The sequence below is a fragment of the Thamnophis sirtalis genome, unplaced genomic scaffold (assembly GCF_051295495.1).
Source record: "Thamnophis sirtalis isolate CommonGarterSnake01/CBP01778 unplaced genomic scaffold, rThaSir2_p1.2 scaffold_3, whole genome shotgun sequence".
Lineage (NCBI taxonomy): Eukaryota > Metazoa > Chordata > Lepidosauria > Squamata > Natricidae > Thamnophis > Thamnophis sirtalis.
In genome coordinates, this window is record NW_028261383.1 from 32,506,438 (window position 1) to 32,528,837 (window position 22,400).

The following is a 22,400-nucleotide window of genomic DNA, read 5'->3' on the forward strand; positions in this document are numbered from 1 at the left end:
TAAATCCTCAGTTTCCGCTCTTCTGCCTCTCCAGTAGGGGGGGAACAACTCCCTCCTTCTTGTAACCAAGTGACTTGCTGCTTGTCTTTCCTTCACCTTGTCCTTCCGCATTTCCGAGTGAGTCAAGAAGCCCCGCCTTCAGAGTTTTATAATAAAAGTCCCGAGCTTCCGAAACAGAATTAATACGAAATCTTTGATTTTCAAATGTAACTGTGATTCCAACTGGAGCTTCCCATTTATACTGTATTTGACGATTTCTAAGTTCTTGGGTTAAGAAAGTATAGCCTCTCCTTGCTTGCAGCATCTGGAGCGGGATCTCTTTAAAGACAAACAAATCATGGCCATCGATTCGGAGCCTGTTATTGTAAAACTTTTGAGTGATCGCATTTCTGGATTCTCTTGTGAAAAAGTATATAATTATGTCTCTTGGAAGCTGTCGTTGCTCTGCTACACGCGAATTCTGGCGATAGATTTTTCGAATATTCCAATCAAAATTGAGTCCCGGACCTCCCACCGCTTGGCTGAAAGCTTCTACAAACGTCTGTTTCAAGTTCTCTCCTTTCTTTTCGGGCAGTCCTCTGACTCTTATTGCAGACGCCTTTCTGTTATAATTTATCATTGTAAGTTGTGTTTGAGTATTTCTAATCTCTTGTTGTAATGCTTGGATATTAGAAGTCAAATTAAAATTAGCCTCCTCCAAAGTTTCCAGTTTAGTCTCCATTTCTTCGATATAATCTGTGAAAGTAGACGTAACTTCAAACATATCCGCCTTTATTTGGGCAATTTTAGTCTGTATTTTGTCGCATAAATCCAGCACAAATTCTTTAATTTCTTGTTTAAAGTCATTAATTATTTGAAAGAAAAGCTCCTGTGTCAAGGAATCTCCAGTAGGTGGTGTAGGAGACAAAGGCAGCGATTTACTAACAAGTTCTTTAAGCACATGCGGGGGGGATTTTTTTGCCTGCTTAGACCTGGGAGACATTATAGATAAAAGCTGAGAATAAACAGATAAACAGTGTCTTCACCTGATCAGTTCTCAATAAATTATTTGTAGATTTTGCTTGTTAATGAGTAGCAGTCTCCGGGGAGATAAAGCCGGTTAATTACGTCATCAATCACCAACACAGTAAAAACGCCATTTTGTATCCCAATTGCACAAAGAAGTTTCAAAGGAAAAACTAGGCTGGTATTTAGATAGTTATAAAAAAAAAAACATCACAGGAGTGAGACCCGCTCGTTAGCCTTAAGTTGCTTTAAACAATTTATCATTGTCCTGAGTGGGGGGGTCGCCTGTCTAGGGCTGCAAAAAGGCAGCTGCGAGGAACTGGCTGGAGATAAGAGCTCATTTACGCTGGATCTCTTCTCCGTTCGCAGCCCAAAAAAAAAGAAAGGGGGCTGTGAACTACGAATAAATCCTAGCACCTGAGCTTCTGCCTGCCCCTTTCTGCCAGAAAGGGGTGATATCTATTGATCTTAATTAGATATACAGACCAGAACTCTGAGAGGGGCTCCGTTGAGCTCCTTCGGCGACAGGCTCCTCCCACAGGAAGCCCACTAATTTAACAATTTTTAAAGATTTTTTTAAAAAAATTGTATCGTATTTAATTAAAATTTAAAGTCCGTGCAATCCTTCTTTTTTTATTCCCTTTAAGTCCCAAATTCTAAAATCTAGTTTTAATGTTAATCCAGTCCAGCCGGACTTGAGGATTTTTTTTTTTTTTAGCAATAGCAGTAGACTTATATACCGCTTCATAGGCCTTTCAGGCCTCTCTAAGCGGTTTACAGAGAGTCAGCATATTGCCCCCAACAATCTGGGTCCTCATTTTACCCACCTCGGAAGGATGGAAGGCTGAGTCAACCCTGAGCCGGTGAGATTTGAACCGCTGACCTGCTGATCTAGCAGTAGCCTGCAGTGCTGCATTTAACCACTGCGCCACCTTGGCTCTTTTTCTTCCACAGCACCAGTCAAAGCCAAACACTGTTGTAAAAACAAACACTCAGTTCTCACTACTACAACGTATCTTTCTCTGTCCAATTTTACAACCATTTTTACAGTAGCCACCACAATTGTTAAGTGAATCACCCAGTTAAGTGAATCCAGCTTCCCAAAGGGGTGTTTTTTGTGGGTTTTTTTGTTACTATAAAATCTAACACATACTATAAATCCCCCCTCCCCCCTCCCCCCTAACACCCCACCTCCCTTCCCCCCGCCCCGACTTCCCAGAATATAGGTTTTTAACAAATACAGTCTAAAATATATTAAGCAAATATACAAAGCAAATATACAAAGGAAATATACAAAGCAAATATACAAAGGAAATATACAAAGGAAATATACAAAGGAAATAAAAAAAAGAAGTTAATAACATCTCTGCATTAAACTCAGCTTCTTCCTGTTGCACTAACTTTAGAGTTTAGATTATTCCTAATCTTAAGCATAGGGTATCTGTAATTTCTTAGTCCCGTATTTGTTTTGTATATAGTCAATCCATTTTTTTCCAGTCTCGTTTGTGACCCAGTCTTAGGGGTATTTTTTTTGCATATGTAGTAGTGCTTAGTGATGCATCTCATTGACATGGCTGTGAGATCTCTGGCCAAAAATGCACAATCGCCTCCATTTCCCACGATTTCCATCCTGTAATAGAAGCAGAAATTAGGGGGTGGAGATAATCTCCTGAATTTACATTTCGTCTAGCTGAGCCTTGCCTGGCCTTTTTCAAGGTGGCTAACATCTAAGAAAATGGCATTATGATCAACAGGTACCAAGGCTCAGTTGGAGCAGTAAAGCCAACAAATTAATGATTTTTTAGCGAACTGAGAGACAGCAGAGTTGGAAACCCTTGTTTATGAACTATACCAAGGGTGTCAAACTCGATTTCATTCAGGGCCGCATCAGGTTTTGTCTGACCTCGGAGGGCCTGGTGGCGCGGTGGTGGGTGTGGCTGTGGTGGGCGTTTGACACAGGCTCAAGATGCATTTTTTCCTTTCTTTCTTTCCATAGTTTTTTACTATAATCATTTTCCTATCTCTTCTACCAGATACTATGGGCAAACATTTATTACTTATTTTTCATACTCCACTAAACTTTTTATTTCTAAATTTAACCCCATTGTTTAATAACAAATTGCTTTCCCAGGCGGAAAAGCTATTTATACTATTGTATTTTTATTATTCAACTTATAATAAAAATACAATAGCATAAATAACATGGTAATACAAGAGCTAACGCAGAGGTAAATTTCCAGGATAGTAAATAAAAATGTCTTGTCAATTATAGATTGTTGATTGTAGATGAAAGGGACCTACAGTATGTAAAATCTGGCATTAAACTGTAGTATTAATGTAGGATGTTGCTTGTTTTCTCTCCAGATCATGCACTTACTTTGAAGCCAAATAATTGTAATCCAGTCCAATCCAGTCTTCCCCCAGCACTCTGCCAGCCGAAAATGGGCTGCACGGAAGCCACACGAGGCCTGTTTTTAACCCTCCCTGACCTCCAGAAGCACTCTGGCCAAAAATGGACTGGATGGAAGCCCCGTGAGGCCTCCACGCAGCCCGTTTTTGGCCGCCAGAGTGCTGCAGGAGGCCATGGAGGCCATAAAACAGGTCATGGGCCTTGAGTTTAACACCCCAGAACAATACTTTGGCATTCCCAAAATGTCCTGCAGCTTCTTCTATCTTCAGTCCTCAATCAGAATAAATAAATAAAAATAATAAATACACGTGGGTTGCCATGTGACCAAATTTTGACCATATGATCAAGGGGGATGCTGTGATGGCTGTAACTGTGACGTTTGCTCATACAGACACACACATACACAATTTCAGTTCTGTTGTAACTTTGAATGATCGCTAAATGAATGGCTATAAAGTGGAGGACTCCTCGTAATACATTTTTAACTACATTAGTAGAGCCAAATCTTTTTAGAGGGCAACATCTGAATACTGGTAGCCAGGAGGCTCTTTCTAGGCTCAGTCTTGAGCTGCACACAGCCTCAGTGGAGGCATTTTACTTTCAGCTCTTGCCAACTGAAAGGAAAAGAAGAAGAGACTCACGTTGCATTTTCTCCATCTACCCACTTCCAGGGTTGGTTCGGTTCTCTCCTGAGGCCGATCCAAAAGCCGTGTTCTATTGCCAACATCTTTATGGTATGCTTTAAAAAATGGTACATGTTAGAAAATTGTCATTCTCAGCTGAATTCTGAGCTTATAAGGCTGAGAAGAGTAAAATGGTTTTTTTAACCCTAATAAAACACAGCTGTGGTTCCTTTAGTGAGAGGAAAAATGGAGATCCTTGTTAATTTTTTTGAAGTAATTTTTAAACCTTTTGTAGGTGGTTAAAAAAACTGATTTTTTTCTAGAATGGATCTTGACAATGTTTACCATTTTACTTTTGGCTTTCTGATTCTATCTCTGCCTCTGAGATTCACATTTTTAAGCATTTGAGGATGATTATTAGATGTTTCCAAGTTTCTATGCAGGAAAAAATGAAACAAGCAGATGACTGACTTATTTATTAATGAACAATAGAGAGAGAGAGCAATATTTTTGATTTTTTAAATTTTCTATTGTCAACACAGTTTGCTTTGTGAAATCAGCATTCTTTGGAACCTGGAGGAGGTTTAAGAGCTCCTAAAGCTTTTGTTCAGAAAGGCATCATTATTTTTACTAATATTAGGAGAAAATCCTTTAACTTTTTCACATTTGATTTGATTTGATTTGATTAGTATTTGTAGGCCGCCCTTTTCCCTGAGGGGACTCAGGGCGGCTCACATAAAATCGGGGAAGGGGAATACAGACATTCAGATAGAGACATATAATAAAATAGTAAACAACATACATTCATCATTCGGGAGGGGTAACTATCCTTGTCCCCAGGCCTGACGGGCGAGCCAGTTCTTAAGGGCTGTGCGGAAGGCCTGGACGGTGGAGAGGGTGCGAATCTCTACGGGGAGCTCGTTCCAAAGGGTCGGGGCTACTACTGAGAAGGCCCTCCTCCTTGTAGTTGCCAGCCGACATTGGCTGGCCGATGGAATGCGGAGGAGGCCTAATCTATGTGATCTTATTGGTCGCAGGGATGTAATTGGCAGAAGGCGGTCTCTCAAGTATCCAGATCCACTGCCATGTAGGGCTTTATGGGTGACTAATAGCACCTTGAAGCGCATCCGGAGATCAACAGGTAGCCAGCGCAGCTCGCGGAGGATAGGTGTTATGCGGGTGAACCGAGGTGCACCCACAATCACTCGCGCGGCCGCGTTCTGTACTAGCTGAAGTCGCCGGATGCTCTTCAAGGGCAGCCCCATGTAGAGCACATTGCAGTATTCCAGCCTAGAGGTCACAAGGGCCCGGGTGACTGTTGTGAGAGCCTCCCGATTCAGGTAGGGTCGCAACTGGCGCACCAGGCGAACCTGGGCGAATGCCCCCCTGGTCACAGCCATTAAATGGTGGTCAAACGATAGCTGTGGATCCAGGAGGACTCCTAAGTTGCGAACCCTCTCTGAGGGGTATAAAATTTGACCCCCCAGCCTGAGTGATGGAATATTGATCGAATCTTTGGGAGGGAAACACAACAGCCACTCGGTCTTTTCTGGGTTGAGCACAAGCTTGTTAACCCTCATCCAGTCCATAACAGCTTCAAGGCCTCGGTTCATCACGTCTGCCGCTTCATTGAGTTGGCACGGGGCGGACAGATACAATTGAGTATCGTCCGCATATTGATGGTATCTAATCCCGTGCCTGCGAATGATCTCTCCCAGCGGTTTCATGTAGATGTTGAATAGTAAGGGGGATAAGACCGAGCCCTGAGGCACCCCATAAGTTAGGGGCCTAGGGGACGATCTCTGCCCCCCCACTAACACCGACTACGACCTGTCCGAGAGGTAGGAGGAGAACCACCGCAACACGGTGCCTCCCACTCCCACCTCCCGCAGTCGTCGCAGAAGGATACCATGGTCGATGGTATCGAAAGCCGCTGAGAGGTCAAGGAGGACCAGGATGGAGGAGTGTCCTCCATCTCTGGCTCTCCAGAGATCATCGATCAATGCGACCAAAGCGGTTTCTGTGCTGTACATTGTAAAAAAAGCATGCACCATCAATGATGAATGATGTATATTTTAGGAATTGATTTATCCTGGACAAAACTAGTTACATTACAGGTAGTCCTCAAGTTACAAATGTAATGGAGCCTGTCCATTCCATTCGTAACCCAAGGATTCATGGGAGTGAATCTCGTACCTTGAACAGGATCACTCCCTCCTTTTGCCAACACCTTTGCTAATCGAATGTGAGGCTTGTTAAGTGCACATGAGGTATTTCAGGGTGGGAAAGCCCATGAGGGGTTTACTGATGGAACAGACCACCTGGCTAAGACGACCCACTCTTCCTGACCCACTCATGCTTCCCATAATTGATTCCCCCACCACCACCTGCCACACCAGGTCACCTTGTGAAGATCTAGCAAGCAGTCTCTTCTCCAGCCTCTCAGCAACTTGTGCCCCTCTGCAGTTCTGTTCGGGCCTCCTCAGGCCTCCCCTGGGCAGTTGCAGGCCGAAATGAGGTTCTGGGTGTCAGATCCAGCCCTCCCTCCATTTGGTCTGCCATTTTGGCCAGCAAAGTGCCAGGCAAGGCCTCTTGACACCCAAATAGGACCTTTGAGGGGTGGATCCACCCCTCAGAAGCCCTATTTTAGCCGACAACATGCAGGATGGAGTTTGGAGTTGGAGTTTATTCAATTTGTAGGCCGCCCTATTCCCCGAAGGGACTCAGGGCGGCTGAACAAAAGCCAAGGGAGGGGAAATTACAAAAAGTGAGACAAAACAATCAGACAATACGAACAACTTAAAAGCACAACAGACACAGCAAATTCGAATAGTGGGGGGGGGGAACTCAACCCTAGGCTTGCTGGGACAGCCAGGTCTTCACGGCCATCCGGAAGGCCCGAAGGGTGGAGAGGGTCCGAATCTCCACGGGGAGCTCGTTCCAAAGGGCCGGAGCAGCCACAGAGAAGGCCCTCCTCCGAGTAGTCGCCAGCCAACATTGGTCGGCAGATGGAATACGGAGGAGGCCTAATCTGTGGGATCGAATGGGTCTGTGGGAGGTAATCGGCAGAAGGCGGTCTCTCAAGTACCCAGGTCCAATACCACGTAGGGCTTTATAAGTAATAACTAGCACCCTGAAGCATATCCGGAGACCAATAGGTAGCCAGTGCAGCTCGTGGAGGATAGGTGTGACGTGGGTGTACTGGGGTGCACCCACAATCGCTCGCGCGGCTGCATTCTGGACCAGCTGGAGTCTCCGAACACTCTTCAAGGGCTGCCCCATGTAGAGCGCAGGATGGATGATGCACAGCCTCTGCATTTGTTCCTAAGGGTAAATTGCCATGGTGCTGCAAGATTTGGAGTTTTAGGACTTGTTTGCAAACCCTAGGGGGCGCTTATCGCATAACTTCGAACATTCGCCAAGGGAACGCTCCTAACGAGGATTACTTGTACTCACCATTTCCTCCTCTGTAATTTTGGCCAGGGAAGAATTCTGCAAATTACAGGACTTCTGGCTTTCAAACCAGTTTTTTTCCTCTTCTGACACTTTGTAGCAGTATCCTTGATGTGCAAACCAGTCAAGTGGACATGTAAGAGATAGATATTTTATGGCATCCTTTTGGTAGTTTAATGGCACTGGTGTTCCTGGAACAAAAACAGGTGGAAACAATAGAAACTAACTTGTCCAGTCTTATAAGTAGGATGGGACCATCCTGCTAAATTGGAACCTGTTACTTGATTTTAAACAAAATCCAGTCAGGATAAGGAGACTCATGTTCTAGCTGTTGTGACAACCTCCATTCTATGATCCCCAGATTAATAGAGATTGTGGACTGAGCAGTGATTTGCATGGTGGACTTGAATCCCAGAAAACACATGTAAATCCACTTACACAGCCATGAATCTCTTTTGTGAGATTTTCCACTCATTTGGTCAACCTATTTGACATTTGGTCCATTTTTTTCACAATTATTGCTTTTGGCAGTAAATCACTAAATAAATAAATGTAGCAATAGCAATAGCAGTACACTTATATACCGCTTCATAGGGCTTTCAGCCCTCTCTAAGCGGTTTACAGAGAGTCAGCATATTGCCCCCAACAATCTGGGTCCTCATTTTACCCACCTCGGAAGGATGGAAGGCTGAGTCAACCCTGAGCCGGTGAGATTTGAACCGCTGAACTGCTGATCTAGCAGTAGCCTGCAGTGCTGCATTTAACCACTGCGCCACCTCGGCTCTTTTTGTATGTTATTTCTTATTTTGTTTTTTGAGATTTGCCTTTGTAATTATGGTCACCTGGCAAAGAAAAGACTCAAATGTTTTCTATTTATAATTTATTTCCCTGCTAAGCCCCTTAAACCATTATTTCTGCTCTTCTCACTAGTGCCAAATGAGTATTTTCCCCTTCTGGCTATCTCACTCTGGATTCATCTCACTAAATAAGATTCTTGATACTTTCAATCAAACACTGAGACTTTTTCCGAACAAAGGAACTGAAGTTTTCCTAGACCAGATGAAGTAGACTGCAGTGACTAAAAAGCAGGGCAAGGCCAATTCTATGTTTCTAACCCATCTGCAGAAGTCATTCAGCTTCATGAACTCATGGAGAAGCTTTTAAGGTCTGTATTCTTTACTCTGGTAATAAATGAGATGTAGGAGATGACCAGGCTGAGCCCGAGGAAGGGGTCAAACACATAATCAGCCTTGAGTCCCTTCACACCCACAAGAGATCTAAGTCCAGACCCCCTTGAACGCCTTTGACTTTTATCTACCGCCAATTTGGTTTGGCCATTAGTGGTTCAGATTCTTGTAGACAGCTTAAGATTGCAGTAAATTTTATACCTGTTTGAACTGCCTGGATATTTTGATTTTTCATGATGCGTGACACAAGGATAAGAATGATGATCAGGAGGATGACAATGACAATGCCCATTCCAATGACTGCCTTTTTGTATTTAGAGGAAGCTGACAAAAAAAGAAGAGAAACAAAATTCATCAGCCCTACCTGCTACATCAAAGGAAGGTAGAAATAAATCTGGATACTGATAAGCAGAACTCCCTAAATAAAATAGTATACACATTTCTAAGTTGCTTTTCTTGTTTTTTGCCTTTTAATTTCCAAAGTCAATCTTGCATCAAAATGTCAGTCTGATTCTGCTGAAAATAAATTGAACTACTGTGTTCTAATTGAGCAAATAAAACTGCTTAGGAGTTCTTATAATCTTATCTTATTGTATTTTATCTTATCTTTTTTCCTCCCCTTTCTAAGACTTGCTGTATCTCCTTGGTGTCCATCATGGATCTGGAGGCCTTCTTGTATTTCATCTTATCTTTCTTCCTCCCCTTTCTAAGAAGACTTGCTGGATCTCCTTGGTGTCCATCATGGCCTTCTTGTAAATAAAGTTGATCCTCCAGACTATATTGAATTCCATCTGGTTCAGTTAAAAGAAGATTGAAATATGAAACAAAATAGGATCTGGTGAAGCAGAATTGAGCCTGCGGCAGATCCTGTCAGCCAAAGAGTGTTGACTGGCAGGAACTAGAAAGTGGGCTTTCTCTATTGTAGCCCCTGCCTTGTGGGCTATTCTCCCTTGGAGATTAGAATGGCCCCAACTCTGTTGGCTTTTCACAAGGCATTAAAAAGATGTCTAGGTTCCTGGACCTGGAGTTCTGAATGGGGTACACACCCAGGCAGATCCATACTAAAAATCTGTATTCTTGTATGTTCAAAGCTGACTTCCCGCTCTCTCATCCTATCACTTACTATACATTTTATGTCAATGACTTGTTACCACTTACTAGGACTAGTCCCTCTCTCTCATTTGCTTCTTTATTTCATTGCATTTATTTTAAGGCTGTCCCCTGCAACAGACTCTGAATGCCTGCTCTCTGTCTTGTGAAAGATTAACATTCAGCAGTTCTTCAAAATTCAATTGGGGACAGAGTATGTGTTTTGTATTGCTCCGTAGAGATAGCTTGGAGAATTCAATCCCTCATTTGGGTGAATGGCTTCCACATCTCGATATTGTTATTACTACCTGGTTTTTCCTCGTGTCCTCCTGCATTTCCATTGGGAGAAGGGTGCTGCTGCTTTTGTTCCTCATTTATATTCTGCATTTCTAAAATTGTATTAGAAATTGGAATTAGAAATGTGGCTGTCACAAGAAGGAAAGCCAAGATGCTTACACAAGATGGAAAATTACTGCTAATTTTTAGATATGACAAAGCCTTTTAAAAAGTGTACAGCAGAAAATAATTTGTCATGCAAAGGTTTTTTTTATGGCAGTTAATAAATTGGGCAACTTTTTATTAGAGAAGGAGGGAAAATCAACATTCCATTATCTACATTTTGTTAAAAGGATTGAATTCATTTGAGAATCTGTTGATCTTGGCTGGTCTTCAAAAGCTAAGAAGGATGAGAGCCTAATAGAGAATGTAAAGGGTAGAATGAGTGATTGAAAAGCTTTCCATTTAGCAACACCCACAAACATCAATCGATGCACAACACAAAAAAAACATGTGTCTAAATGACATAAAAAATTAGATTCAGATTCCTTTCCCAAGTTATAAGTTCAGCAGAAAAAAACTATAGCAGAGACACAGCTATACGTCAACACTTATTTCTTTTTCATTCACTTCAGTGACTCATATGCTGTCTCCTCTATTAAGCTTGTCTATTCTCCTAAAATCCTCTTCTTAGACCCTTAGAGATAAAATAGCATAACATATATTATTACTATTAATTACTATGCATGTCACCTGTCAATGTTTAAAGGAAAACTGGGAGAAGTAGTTTCTACCCGTTGCCCTGAAAATAAGACCTATCCAGAAAATAAGCCCTAGCATACTTTCTATGTCTGCACCTAATATAAGCCCTACACCCAGCCACCCCAAAATAATCCCTACTTAGGAGCCTGTACAGTTGCCCGGCCGCCCATTCTGTCTGGTTGCTCGTGGTGCTGTAGGAACAAGGTGAGGTGGGATGGTGGTGGAGCCACCCCAAGCATTCCACATCAGCTTACCTCAGGACCTCATAGCCAGGCCATCCACGCTGTGATACCTGCCTTGCAGCAGCAGCACCAAGAACCGTGACCAGCAGGAGCCCACTTGGCCACCAGCCCACTTCTTCTAATTGCTCATGGTTGCATGGAGCAGGAGGCTGAGTGGCATGATGGTGCCGCAGCTGCAAGGCGAGATGAGACAGGTGTCGGAGCATGGGTAGCCTGGCGGTGGGGGTCCTCAGGTAAGCCAGTGCTCCATCCACCCTGCTTCGCAGCGGCGGTGCTAGCACACCACAAGCAAGCAGAAGAATGCGCCTCACATACAAGGGGGGAAATAAGACACACACACACACAAATAAGCCCAAGTGTTTATTTGGGGACTCAAAAGAAAATAAGACCCTGTCTTATTTTCATGGAAACATGGTACTAATACAACTAATATCCACTAAAATGGCTGAAGTTTTTGCTAGCGCTACAAATGAAGACGTATTCCAACACTTTCACTCTTTGACCAGTGTGTGAAAATTGTGACCAAGCCATTTTTTAATTAGTAATGCATAGCCCTTTTCTGCAATGTTATCCCTTTAGGTTCTGCCAACTCTTTATGTAAAGGAGTGTAAACTGAGACTACACAGGTAATCCTTCACTTACAATCTTTAACTATTACAGCCACTGCACACCGACACAGACATATACAGGACCATATAATCAAAATTACTGCTTCCCTTTTCTCTCTATGTAATACAGCCCAGGTTCGATTCCCAGTAAGGGTATGGCTAGCTGATGAGAGCCAAATAGCTTGAAATACATCTATACTAGTCTCCCTTTATTTATGCTGATAAATTCAAATTCAGTGAGATAATTGGAGTTAATTGGTATGATATACGTATATAATTGAATGAAAGCTGTAATGTATTGGGTTTTGGGTTTAAAATGAAGGGTCATCTTTTTTCTCCTGTATATATAATACTTGAGTACTTTTTAAAGTTAGTAAAATATCAAAACTAAAAAATGTTTTCTCCCTTTAGGGTTAAAAAAATGAAATAATATAGAGGATTTTCTTAATATAAATTATGATAAAGATTCATGAGCTAACATATTACTCTGCACAGCAAAGAGAAGCAGAGATGGTCAAACTGATTCTTTTATCCAAAGAAGAGAATATATCTAACCTTGTTTCTATTCTGAAATTGCTTTTGGATTTTGTGCTTGCAATGAAAAAAAATGAAACTTTGAATTTGTTAACTAGTTAGGCTTATTGTTATAGATATGGCTTGTTCATACTTTTGTGTAAAAGCAAAAAGTTGTGGTTGTATTATCTTTTCCTGTGTTCAAGAGAGTCGGAAGTTGGTGCCTTTTTCTTTTTTTCCACTCCCTTTATACTATATTTCTTTTCTTTTCCCTCCCTCTCTTCTTAGATTTTTTTTCAACTACTTTTTATATTTTCTTTGTATTTTATATTTTGAAAGCCAATACAAAATCATATATGATAAAATTCATCACGACGTTTTGGAAATCCAACTGGGCATGGCAATTTGGATTACTCTGTGTGGACATTTCTGTAGCTTGAACATTTCAATCCTTCATTTTGAGAGATTGGCTTCCAGAGTTTGATGTTATTATTACCTGTTTCTTCTATCTCTACACAACTGTATCCTTTGCTGGGACGATCATATCCATTGCTAGGATGGGCCTGCTCAACACGATTACCACCTGCCATTGTTCCTGGGTTTGTATGACCTGGAATTACAAACAACGGGGCTATCAGCAGAAGGAAGATCAAGAAGCTTACAGAAGATGGCAAACCGCTACTAATTTCAAGGGACCTCTTTTTAGATATAGGACACAGCCTTTTAAGAAGAGTGCAGCACAAAATAATTTGTCATGCAAAGTTTTTAGTGCCATGAATAAATTGGGCAACTTTTTAACAGAGGAATAAAAATCAACATTCTGTTTTCCACTTTCTGTCAAAAGGGTTGAATTGAATGGAGAATCAGAGTTGGCTATCTTGAAAAGCTAAGACCCCTTCATGCATCACTGCCTTGTCGTGGTGAAGGGATCTGTGCAGCTGATTGAAACTATGAGGTAAACTGGACATAACAGAATAACAGAGTTGGAAGGAACCTTGGAAGTCTTCTAGTCCAATCCCCTGCAAAGGTAGGAAACACTACCCAGAGGTGGGTTCCTACCAGTTCGCACCTATTCGGTAGAACCGGTTGTCAAATCTCCCAAACCGGTTAGAAGAGGTTCCACCAGTGGACCTGGAAAGCAGGCCACACCTACAGAAATAAAATTATATATATGCAACCTACAGAAGAGGTTCCAAAATTTTTTGAAACCCACCACTGGAGGAGAGAGATACACACACACCAGTGATGTGCGGTGAGGTTTATGGCTGGTGAGGCACTGAGGTGTCTCTCTCTCTCTCACACACACACACACACACAGAGGAAGATGTCACACAAGGGCCCTTCAAAGACTAAACATTTTTTTTTACTGGTGGGGAATTAAAACTCCCCTTTTCCTCAATGGGAAATCATATTCGGACAAAGAAAATTATTAAAAATATCCTTTCCTTTCTGAAGCCTGGCTCTTTCTCTGCACCTATATTGGGAGAGGGGGAATAGGGGAAATGCAAGTGGGGAGGCCAGCTTGCCCCCTTCTTGTGTCCCACCACCCCTTCCTAACGGGACAAGAAGGTGGAGGGCTGGTCTTGCAAACAGGGATCAGCGCATTTGCCGCCTCCCCCTCCCGCGGGAGGAGCTCTGCAGCGGGACAGATAAACGGAGGGGGAGATCGCCCCTTCCTCCTCCGCGCTCCCAAACCCCGTCTTCCCTGGCCTGCACCCTTGCGCCCAGGCTCCTTTGGGTTCGGGGGTAATCCGAATGGGGGGAGCGGGGGATCCCCGGGGTGGAGGCCTCCCGGTGCAACGGTCTTCCGCAGCTCCGGAGCGAACCTTCGCCTTCCCCGCCCAGGATTGTAAGGCTGGAGGCCTCGGCAGCAGCCATCCCCACCCCCAGCCGGCCAACCTTCGCCCATTCCATCAGCGGCGGGACCCACGCAGTTCCTCTCCTCCCCGGTGCCGTACGGTGGGCGTGCGAGCGCTGAATGGCCGGCCGGCTCGGAAGGCTTTAGAGTGCCGGCAGGGCTGAATGTTTCGCTGAATGGCAGCCGAGCTCTAAAGTGCCGGCTTGGCTTCTGGGCCAAACTTCCAGAGATGGAGCACTGGCCATTTTTGGAGGTTTTGTTCCATTGATTAATTGTTCTAACTGTCAGGAAACTGTCCTTCATTCTTTATAGCAATAGCAGTTAGACTTATATACCGCTTCATAGGGCTTTCAGCCCTCTCTAAGCGGTTTACAGAGTCAGCATATCGCCCCCAACAATCCGGGTCCTCATTTTACCCACCTCGGAAGGATGGAAGGCTGAGTCAACCCTGAGCCGGTGAGATTTGAACAGCCGAACTGCAGAACTGCAGTCAGCTGAAGTAGCCTGCAGTGCTGCATTTAACCACTGCGCCACCTCGGCTCTTATTCTAAGTTGCTTCTAGGCACTTTTCGGGGCCACCCGAGAGTTCTGACGAAACAGTCCCCTGGATTAGGAAATGGCAACCCACTCCAGTTTCCTTGGCCAGAAAACCCCCACGGGCACTATCCAAAGTCTGAATTTATGACAAGCGAAGTCAACGAGGAAGCCAGATGCACTTAACGCAACACACGCACCATTCCAGAAGCCCGACGCCTCGCCGCTTACCTGGCTGCCCCTCCCCCGCAGAAGCCGGCCGCTCCGACCTTGCCCAATTCCAGAAGACGCGCTCCTTGCCGCTTCACACACACACACACCCCGCGCGCGGCAGAAGCTGGTCACCTCACCGCTCGCCCCCCTCCCCGCGCGCGCCTGAAGCCGGGCACCCCGCCGTTTACCTGCCCCTCGCCCAACTCCAGAACCCGTGCTCCTCGCCGCTCCACACACACAGAAGCCGGCCGCTCAGACCTCGCCCAACTCCAGAACTCGTGCTCCTCGCCGCTCCACACACACAGAAGCCGGCCGCTCAGACCTCGCCGAACTCCAGAACTCGTGCTCCTCGCCGCTCCACACACACAGAAGCCGGCCGCTCAGACCTCGCCCAACTCCAGAACCTCGCCGCTCGGACACACAGAGACCGCGCGCTGCAGAAGCTGATCAACTCACTGATGGCCTCTCCGCGCGCGCCGTCGCTCGCCCCGCCCCGCCCCGCCCCCTCTCCGCACCCCGCGCTGGCCCGAGGAACTCAATTCTGCCAGAGCCCAGAATTTTATGGCAGAAAAGAGGGGGGGGGTTCAAAAGCCCTGGAGAAAAAGAGCAAAACTCTTATGTTTGCTTCAGAAGCAGATGCAGAGGCCAACCCTACAGGAAGTGATCTACTCCATGCAAACCCTCACAGTGGAAGGAAGGAAGGGAGAGAGAGTGAAATATCAAACTTCTGTGTGTGAGAGAGGCAGAGAGAGCACACCGCCTCCATCCTGGTATATGGTAATTTTCGCATGTTGGATCTCTCTCCCTCTCCCTCTCTCTCTCTCTTTCTCTCACACACACACACACATAGTCCTTTGTTTGGCAACTCTGCACAGACACATGGGTTGCAAAGCTAAAGCTGAAGGATTCGGATAGAGCATTTGGGGGATGTACGTCTGCATGATTGCCAGGAAAAGGAGGGGGGGATTTTGCTCCTTATCCTGTTCTGAGTCTGTGCTAAGCTTCAGAACAGGGTGAGAGGAAGGAAAATCCCCTCTCCATCCAGCATTTTCAAGCTGTTTGCAAAAACGGTCCATTCTGAGCCTTCAATGTTGCAATCCTGGAATATGCTGAAGGCTTGAAATGGAGCTTTTTTGCAAACCGCTTGAAAATGGGGATTTCGCCTCTTATCCTGTTATCAGTCTGTGCTGAGCTTCAGAACGGGGTGAGAGGCATGAAAATCCCCCTCCCCATTGTTCAAAAAAACGCCCCATTCCGACCTCTTAGCTTGAATATGCAGGTGAGAAGCAACTTCCCATAGGCATGGAAATCCAAACACCTGGGACATCTGAAGAAGCCCTGCAAGATTTCCTGCTGAAGTGCAGGAAATCTCCACACACACGTGCGTGCACACACACGTGCGTGCACACACACACACACACTTACTTGCAGATCGCCCTTTCAAAGAGGAGTTTCACCAGGATGAAGAGATGGCTGAAGGCAGCATTTGTCTGAAACTCCTATTTGAAAGGAGGATCTGCAAGGGGGGTGGGGAGATTTCCTGCACTTTGGCAGGGCATCTCCTCAGAGGGCTTCTTCCGATGTCCCAGGTGTGTGAATTTCCATGCCTTCCTTTCCTGTTCCGTGGACAGAAATGCCTGCGGTGACTGTCACCATTAGGTAAGGAGGGTGTGAGGCATGTGGGTTATGTTGCTTGGCCTCTGGCTTCTTTTGCAGCCATAATTGGCTGCAAAAGTGACCAGGCTTACTAGAGGCAGAGGCCTGAGCAGCACACAACTGTTTCATGAATGGAGCAGCTCAGCTAATCCAATTAAGGGGCCGAGAAGTCCTGTGGTGATGGGGAAGGGAAGAGTGCCAGGCTGCTAGGAGCTCTCCAATGTTTTTGAACTTGGCTAGTAAATGAGCAAATACCAAACTAATGCCAGTGGAAATCCCAAAACTAATGCCATACTTAATTTAACCGCAGATGTGGACTGCAGCCTAGAAAGTAAAAGACGCTTGCTCCTGGGGAAGAAAGATAGGGCAAGTCTAGACAGCATACTAAAAAGCAGAGACATCACCCTGCCAACCAAAGTGTGTATAGTCAAGGCTATCGTTTTCCCAGTTGAAATGTATGGCTGTGAAGATTGGACCATAAGAAAGGCTGAGCACCAAAGAATGGAGGCCTTTGAACTATTGTGCTGGAGAAGACTCCTGCGAGTCCCTTGGACTGCAAAGCCATCAAACTAGTCAGTCCTAGAGGAGATCAACTCTCTGCTCTTTAGAAGGCCAGAGCCTGAAGATGAAACTCAAGTACTTTGGCCACCTAATGAGAAGGAAGGACTCACTGGAGAAGAGCCTAATGCTGGGAAAGACTGAGGGCAAAAGAAGAAGGGGACGACAGATAATGAGGTGGCTGGATGGAGTCACCGAAGCAGTGGGCATGAGCTTAAATGGACTCCAGAGGATGGTAGAGGACAGGAAGGCCTGGAGGAACGTTGTCCATGGGGTCGCGATGGGTCAGACACGACTTTGCAACTAACAACAACAACAACTTAATTTCAGAACTTGGTTTAGGCTCAAAAGTTAGGTAAGCTTGAACGACACTGTATGGTTTCTGAAGATGGTGTGATTCTACTGGGTCTGAAATCACAATTTATTCCCTAAACATGGGCAAAGGTGGTGTTATTCTATTCCATTCGACCTTAAGTCAGGTGCTCAACCCCTACCCAGAAGGACACCATGCATTGCTAGGAGTGTTTTTAATCTGTGATTCTATGAGATTATCTCTCAATTATCCTAAAGGAATGTCCAGTAGACTTCTGTGCGTTGGGCCAAGAAAGCCTTTTAGCACATGTGTCCTTGACTATAAATTGTCTTACAATGGGAATTATGGAACAGTTGCTGTTACACCATACCTTTTTGTTCATGCAGGCTGGAAAAAAAAATTTTCTAGCAATTTCAGGGCTCTCTTCTTTTATACATGACTGCTTGACATAAAACCCCCAACTTTAGCGGCCCAGCTTCCACCTAGTGGATTTATGTCTGCCCCAGTCCTTTCCTTTACCTCGTATTTATTTTCTTGTTTGATTGCTTTTGGATTTTTGCTGCAATTTATAGCATCAAAGGATATCCAACACATGTTCCAGCACAGTTTTTCACAACCTAAAGCACTTCAGATGCTGGGCTTCTCCTCCCATAATGATACTTGAAATGTGGTGTTTCTGGAGGACATTTGACTTATTTCATATTTCTAAAAGCAATAGTTAGACTTATATACCGCTTCATAGGGCTTTCAGCCCTCTCTAAGTGGTTTACAGAGTCAGCATATCGCCCCCACAGTCTGAGTCCTCATTTCACCCACCTCGGAAGGATGGAAGGCTGAGTCAACCTTGAGCCTGGTGGGATTTGAACAGCCGAACTGCTGAACTGCAGTCAGCTGAAGTAGCCTGCAGTGCTGCATTTAACCATTGCACCACCTCGGCTCTGCTGCTGCTGAAATTGCTGCTGCTGCTTCTGTCTCCTCTTCTCCTTTTCTTCCTCTCTTCTTTCTCCTTCTACTTCCTCCTCCCCACTCTCCCCTCCCCTACTCCTGCACCCCATTGCCATCTTCTCCTTCTCCCTCTTCCTCTTCTTCCTCTCTTTCCCCTTCTCCACCTTTCCTCTGTCTCCTCCTTTACAGTACCCAAGATGAAATTCAGTAAAGAGGTCTACTCTGTGAAAGAGAAGGACCTTTTCCCTACGTGTCCCTATTATCCATACTGGAAACGTAAGCTACAAATCTTCAGTCAGGTGCCATCCACAGAGTCAGACCGCAAGAGTCATGGAGGATTTTTAGGAAAGAGGATATGCTATCCAAACTTTATTAAGATGGAAAATATCATTAGAAATGAAGACATTTTATCAGAAAAGGGAGAATTAAAAAGGAAACAACAGTTAGAAGAACAAGGGATAGATATGGTTTGGTATACAAAGTTGCAAATACAATTGAGATATGAAAAAGATCAAAGCTTTGTGGTTTTTATTTGGAGTTGACAGAATTGGATGAAATACAGGAACAGAAGAGCAAATGATGAAAAATTATATAATTATTTACTTTGTGTTAAGTTAGAAGAAGAAGAAGTAAAAGAAACAATGATAGTATTGGCCAATTTTTTTGGATATACAATAGAACTTGAGAAGTGGCAGCAAATATGGGAAAGGAATTATAAGTTAACAATGGCAACAGCATATAAAGAGAATTTGTATAAAATGTTTTATAGATGGCATATGTCACCCAAAAGATTGGCAAAAATGTTTGAAGATAAATCACCCAAGTGTTGGAAGTGCCCCCAGCTGCTGAGATCATATTATCATATGTGGTGGACATGTGCAGAGGCAAAAATATATTGGGTAAAAATTTGCATGTGGCTGGAAAGGATGATACAGCAGCATATTGATATAAAGCCGCAACTGTTTTTGATGGCTATTTTACCAGAGAAATATAGTAAAGAAAATGTATATTTAATTATTCATATAATACTTGCAGCTAGAATGGTATTTGCACAAAATTGGAAAATGAAAAAAATTCCCTCAGAGGGAGAGGTAATTAAATTTATATTAGACTGAGCAGAAATGAACAGATTAACATTGGCAATTAAAGAGAAGGAAGAATCAGAGTATTATAAGATATGGGAATGCTTTTATCACTGGATAGAAAATGAATATAAACAAAAAGAAACAGAAAATTGAATAATCTGGAAAAGAATGTAGAATTATAGGGGAGGAGTTGAATTAAAAGGCAATTGAAATGTAAATGAAAAAGGTAAAATAAAAATAGATTTAAAATGATGTAACTTAAATAACAAATCTTCCAACCACAAATACAAAGATTGTACCCAGATGACACGCTGTAAGATTAATGATGCAATAGAAATGTAAATAAAAATAACTTTTAAAAAAGGAAAGAGGAATGCTGAAGAATTGCTCATAACATTTTTGAAAAGGGAGAAGTTAAATGAATACAGTGTACATTTGCAGAGCTGCGGTTTAGTTCCGGGGGGGGGGGGGGGTTGGAAGATTTGTTTGCAGTTTTATCCTGTGAAGGAGGTGAGTTCAGGGTATGTTTCCTACCTCAAAAAATGGAAGAAACTTTAATTAGGTATACAGGTAGTCCTTAATTTACAACAGTTCATTTAGTGACAGTTCAAACTTTGAAAAAGGTGACATGGCCATTTTTCACACGTTGCAGCATCTCCATGGTCACGAGCTTTATATTCGGATGCTTGACAACTGATTCATATTTATGACGGTTGCAGTGTCTCAGGGTCCTGTGAGCCCCTTTTGCGACCTTCTGACTAGCAAAGAAAATGGGGAAACCAGATTCAGTTAACCATGGTGTTACTAATTTAACAACTGTGGTGATTCAGTCAACAAACATGAGAAGAAAAGTCGTAAAATGGGGCAAAAGTCTGGGCTCAGGCTGTTGTCGCTAAATGCCAGGTCTGTGGTACATAAAGCTCCTCTCGTCCGGGACTTAATTTTAGACGAGAGGGCAGACCTGGCATGTATTACTGAAACCTGGCTGGGCCCAGAGGGAGGAGTCCCCCTGGTAGAACTGTGCCCAGAAGGATTTCAGGTGCTGCACCAGCCGAGAGCCCAGGGAAGGGGTGGGGGTGTGGCCGTCGTTATCCGGGAGTCGTTAGTTCCTCGTAGGGTCCCTGCTCCGGAGCTTGTCGGGTGTGAGTCTCTGCTGATAAAGTTGGACCTCAAGGGTCAAGTGGGTTTGCTGTTAACGTACCTGCCTCCCAACAGCGTTGCAGCAGCCCTCCCCTCGCTCCTCGAGTCGGTAGCCGAGCTGGCAATTGAGTTCCCTAGGTTGATGGTCCTGGGGGACTTTAATTTGCCATCGCTCGGTGAAAACTCTGATGGGGCGCAGGAGTTCATGGCTTCCATGACAGCCATGGGCTTGACCCAAGTAATTCGGGGCCCAACCCATTCGGCGGGTCACATGCTCGACCTCGTATTTCTCTCGGAGCAGTGGATTTGTGATCTTGGTCTGAGGGGTAATGACATCATACCCCTGTCATGGTCAGACCACTGCCTACTGAGGCTCGACTTCCGGAGACCAAACCCCCACGGTAGGGAGGAGGAACCGACCAGGTGGTTCCGCCCCAGGTGACTTATGGAACCATTAAGGTTCCAGACGGAGCTTGGGGTTATTCCTGATACTTTCGCCCACAGTCCGGTAGAGACTCTGGTTGCTGCTTGGCACTCAGCAGCATCGGAGGCCCTCGACCGGATTGCGCCACTACGGCCCCTCCGAGGCGGCGGATCCCGGAGACCTCCTTGGTTTACCGAGGAACTCCGGGAGATGAAGCGCCGGAGGAGATGCCTAGAGCACCGATGGAGGTCTGACAAGTCCGAATCGAACCGAGCAATGGTAACCACCTGCACCAAGGAATACACCAGGGCACTTAGGGCAGCGAAAAGATCTCACATAGCCACCTTGGTTGCGTCCGCTGAGTCCCGCCCAGCCGCCCTGTTTAGGATAACCCGCTCCCTATTAAATAAAAGGGAAGCGGGGGAACCCTTGCAGGGCAGAGCTGAGGATTATGCCCAATTCTTAGCGGACAAAATTGCTCGGTTTCGGTCGGACTTGGACTCCATCCCCGCAGTTCCAGCCGAGGCACAAGAGGATCAAGTAGGACACCTCTGGGTTGAGTTTCAGGATGTTACCCCCGGGGATGTGGACAAGGCCATGAGGGCTGTAAGTGCCTCCACCTGTGTACTGGATCCGTGTCCCTCATGGCTGGTTACTAACAGCAGTGAGGTGACACGAGGCTGGATCCAGGCGGTTGTGACCGCCTCTCTTCGGGAGGGGAACTTCCCCGCCGCACTGAAAGCGGCGGTGGTGAGACCCCTCCTAAAGAAGCCATCTTTGGATCCAGCTGTTCTTAATAACTATCGCCCAGTCTCCAACCTTCCCTTCCTTGGGAAGGTTGTTGAGAAGGTGGTGGCCTTCCAGCTCCAACGGTCCTTGGAGGAAGCAAACTATCTCGACCCCTTCCAGTCAGGCTTCAGACCCGGTTACAGCACAGAAACCGCTTTGGTCGCATTGACCGATGATCTCTGGAGGGCCAGAGATGGAGGACATTCCTCCATCCTGGTCCTCCTTGACCTCTCAGCGGCTTTCGATACCATCGACCATGGTATCCTTCTGCGACGACTGCGGGAGGTGGGAGTGGGAGGCACCGTGTTGCGGTGGTTCTCCTCCTACCTCTCGGACAGGTCGCAGTCGGTGTTAGTGGGGGGGCAGAGATCGTCCCCTAGGCCCCTAACTTATGGGGTGCCTCAGGGCTCGGTCCTATCCCCCCTACTATTCAACATCTACATGAAACCGCTGGGAGAGATCATCCGCAGGCACGGGATCAGATACCATCAATATGCGGACGATACTCAATTGTATCTGTCCGCCCCGTGCCAACTCAATGAAGCGGCAGACGTGATGAACCGAGGCCTTGAAGCCGTTATGGACTGGATGAGGGTTAACAAGCTTGTGCTCAACCCAGAAAAGACCGAGTGGCTGTTGTGTTTCCCTCCCAAAGATTCCACCAATATTCCATCTCTCAGGCTGGGGGGTCAAATTCTATACCCCTCAGAAAGGGTT

At 45.1% G+C, this 22,400-nt stretch overlaps 1 protein-coding gene across 2 annotated transcripts; it reads right to left on the reverse strand.

Annotated features, from left to right (window-relative positions):
- Positions 1-2,216: 2,216 nt before the first annotated feature.
- Positions 2,217-15,079, reverse strand: LOC148047863 (uncharacterized). Of its 2 annotated transcripts, XM_087708548.1 has the most exons (7): positions 14,962-15,079; positions 12,665-12,778; positions 10,076-10,156; positions 8,880-9,002; positions 7,495-7,682; positions 4,057-4,154; positions 2,217-2,635 (listed from the first exon to the last, which is right to left on the reverse strand). In XM_087708548.1, the coding sequence occupies exons 2-7, from the start codon at positions 12,756-12,758 to the stop codon at positions 2,383-2,385; spliced, it is 837 nt and encodes a 278-aa protein (XP_087564674.1). In that variant the 5' UTR covers positions 12,759-12,778; positions 14,962-15,079; the 3' UTR covers positions 2,217-2,382. The 2 variants fall into 2 exon arrangements, with proteins under 2 accessions (XP_087564674.1, XP_087564675.1); XM_087708549.1 differs by lacking the exon at positions 14,962-15,079 and having other exon boundaries at positions 12,665-13,304.
- Positions 15,080-22,400: the final 7,321 nt, after the last annotated feature.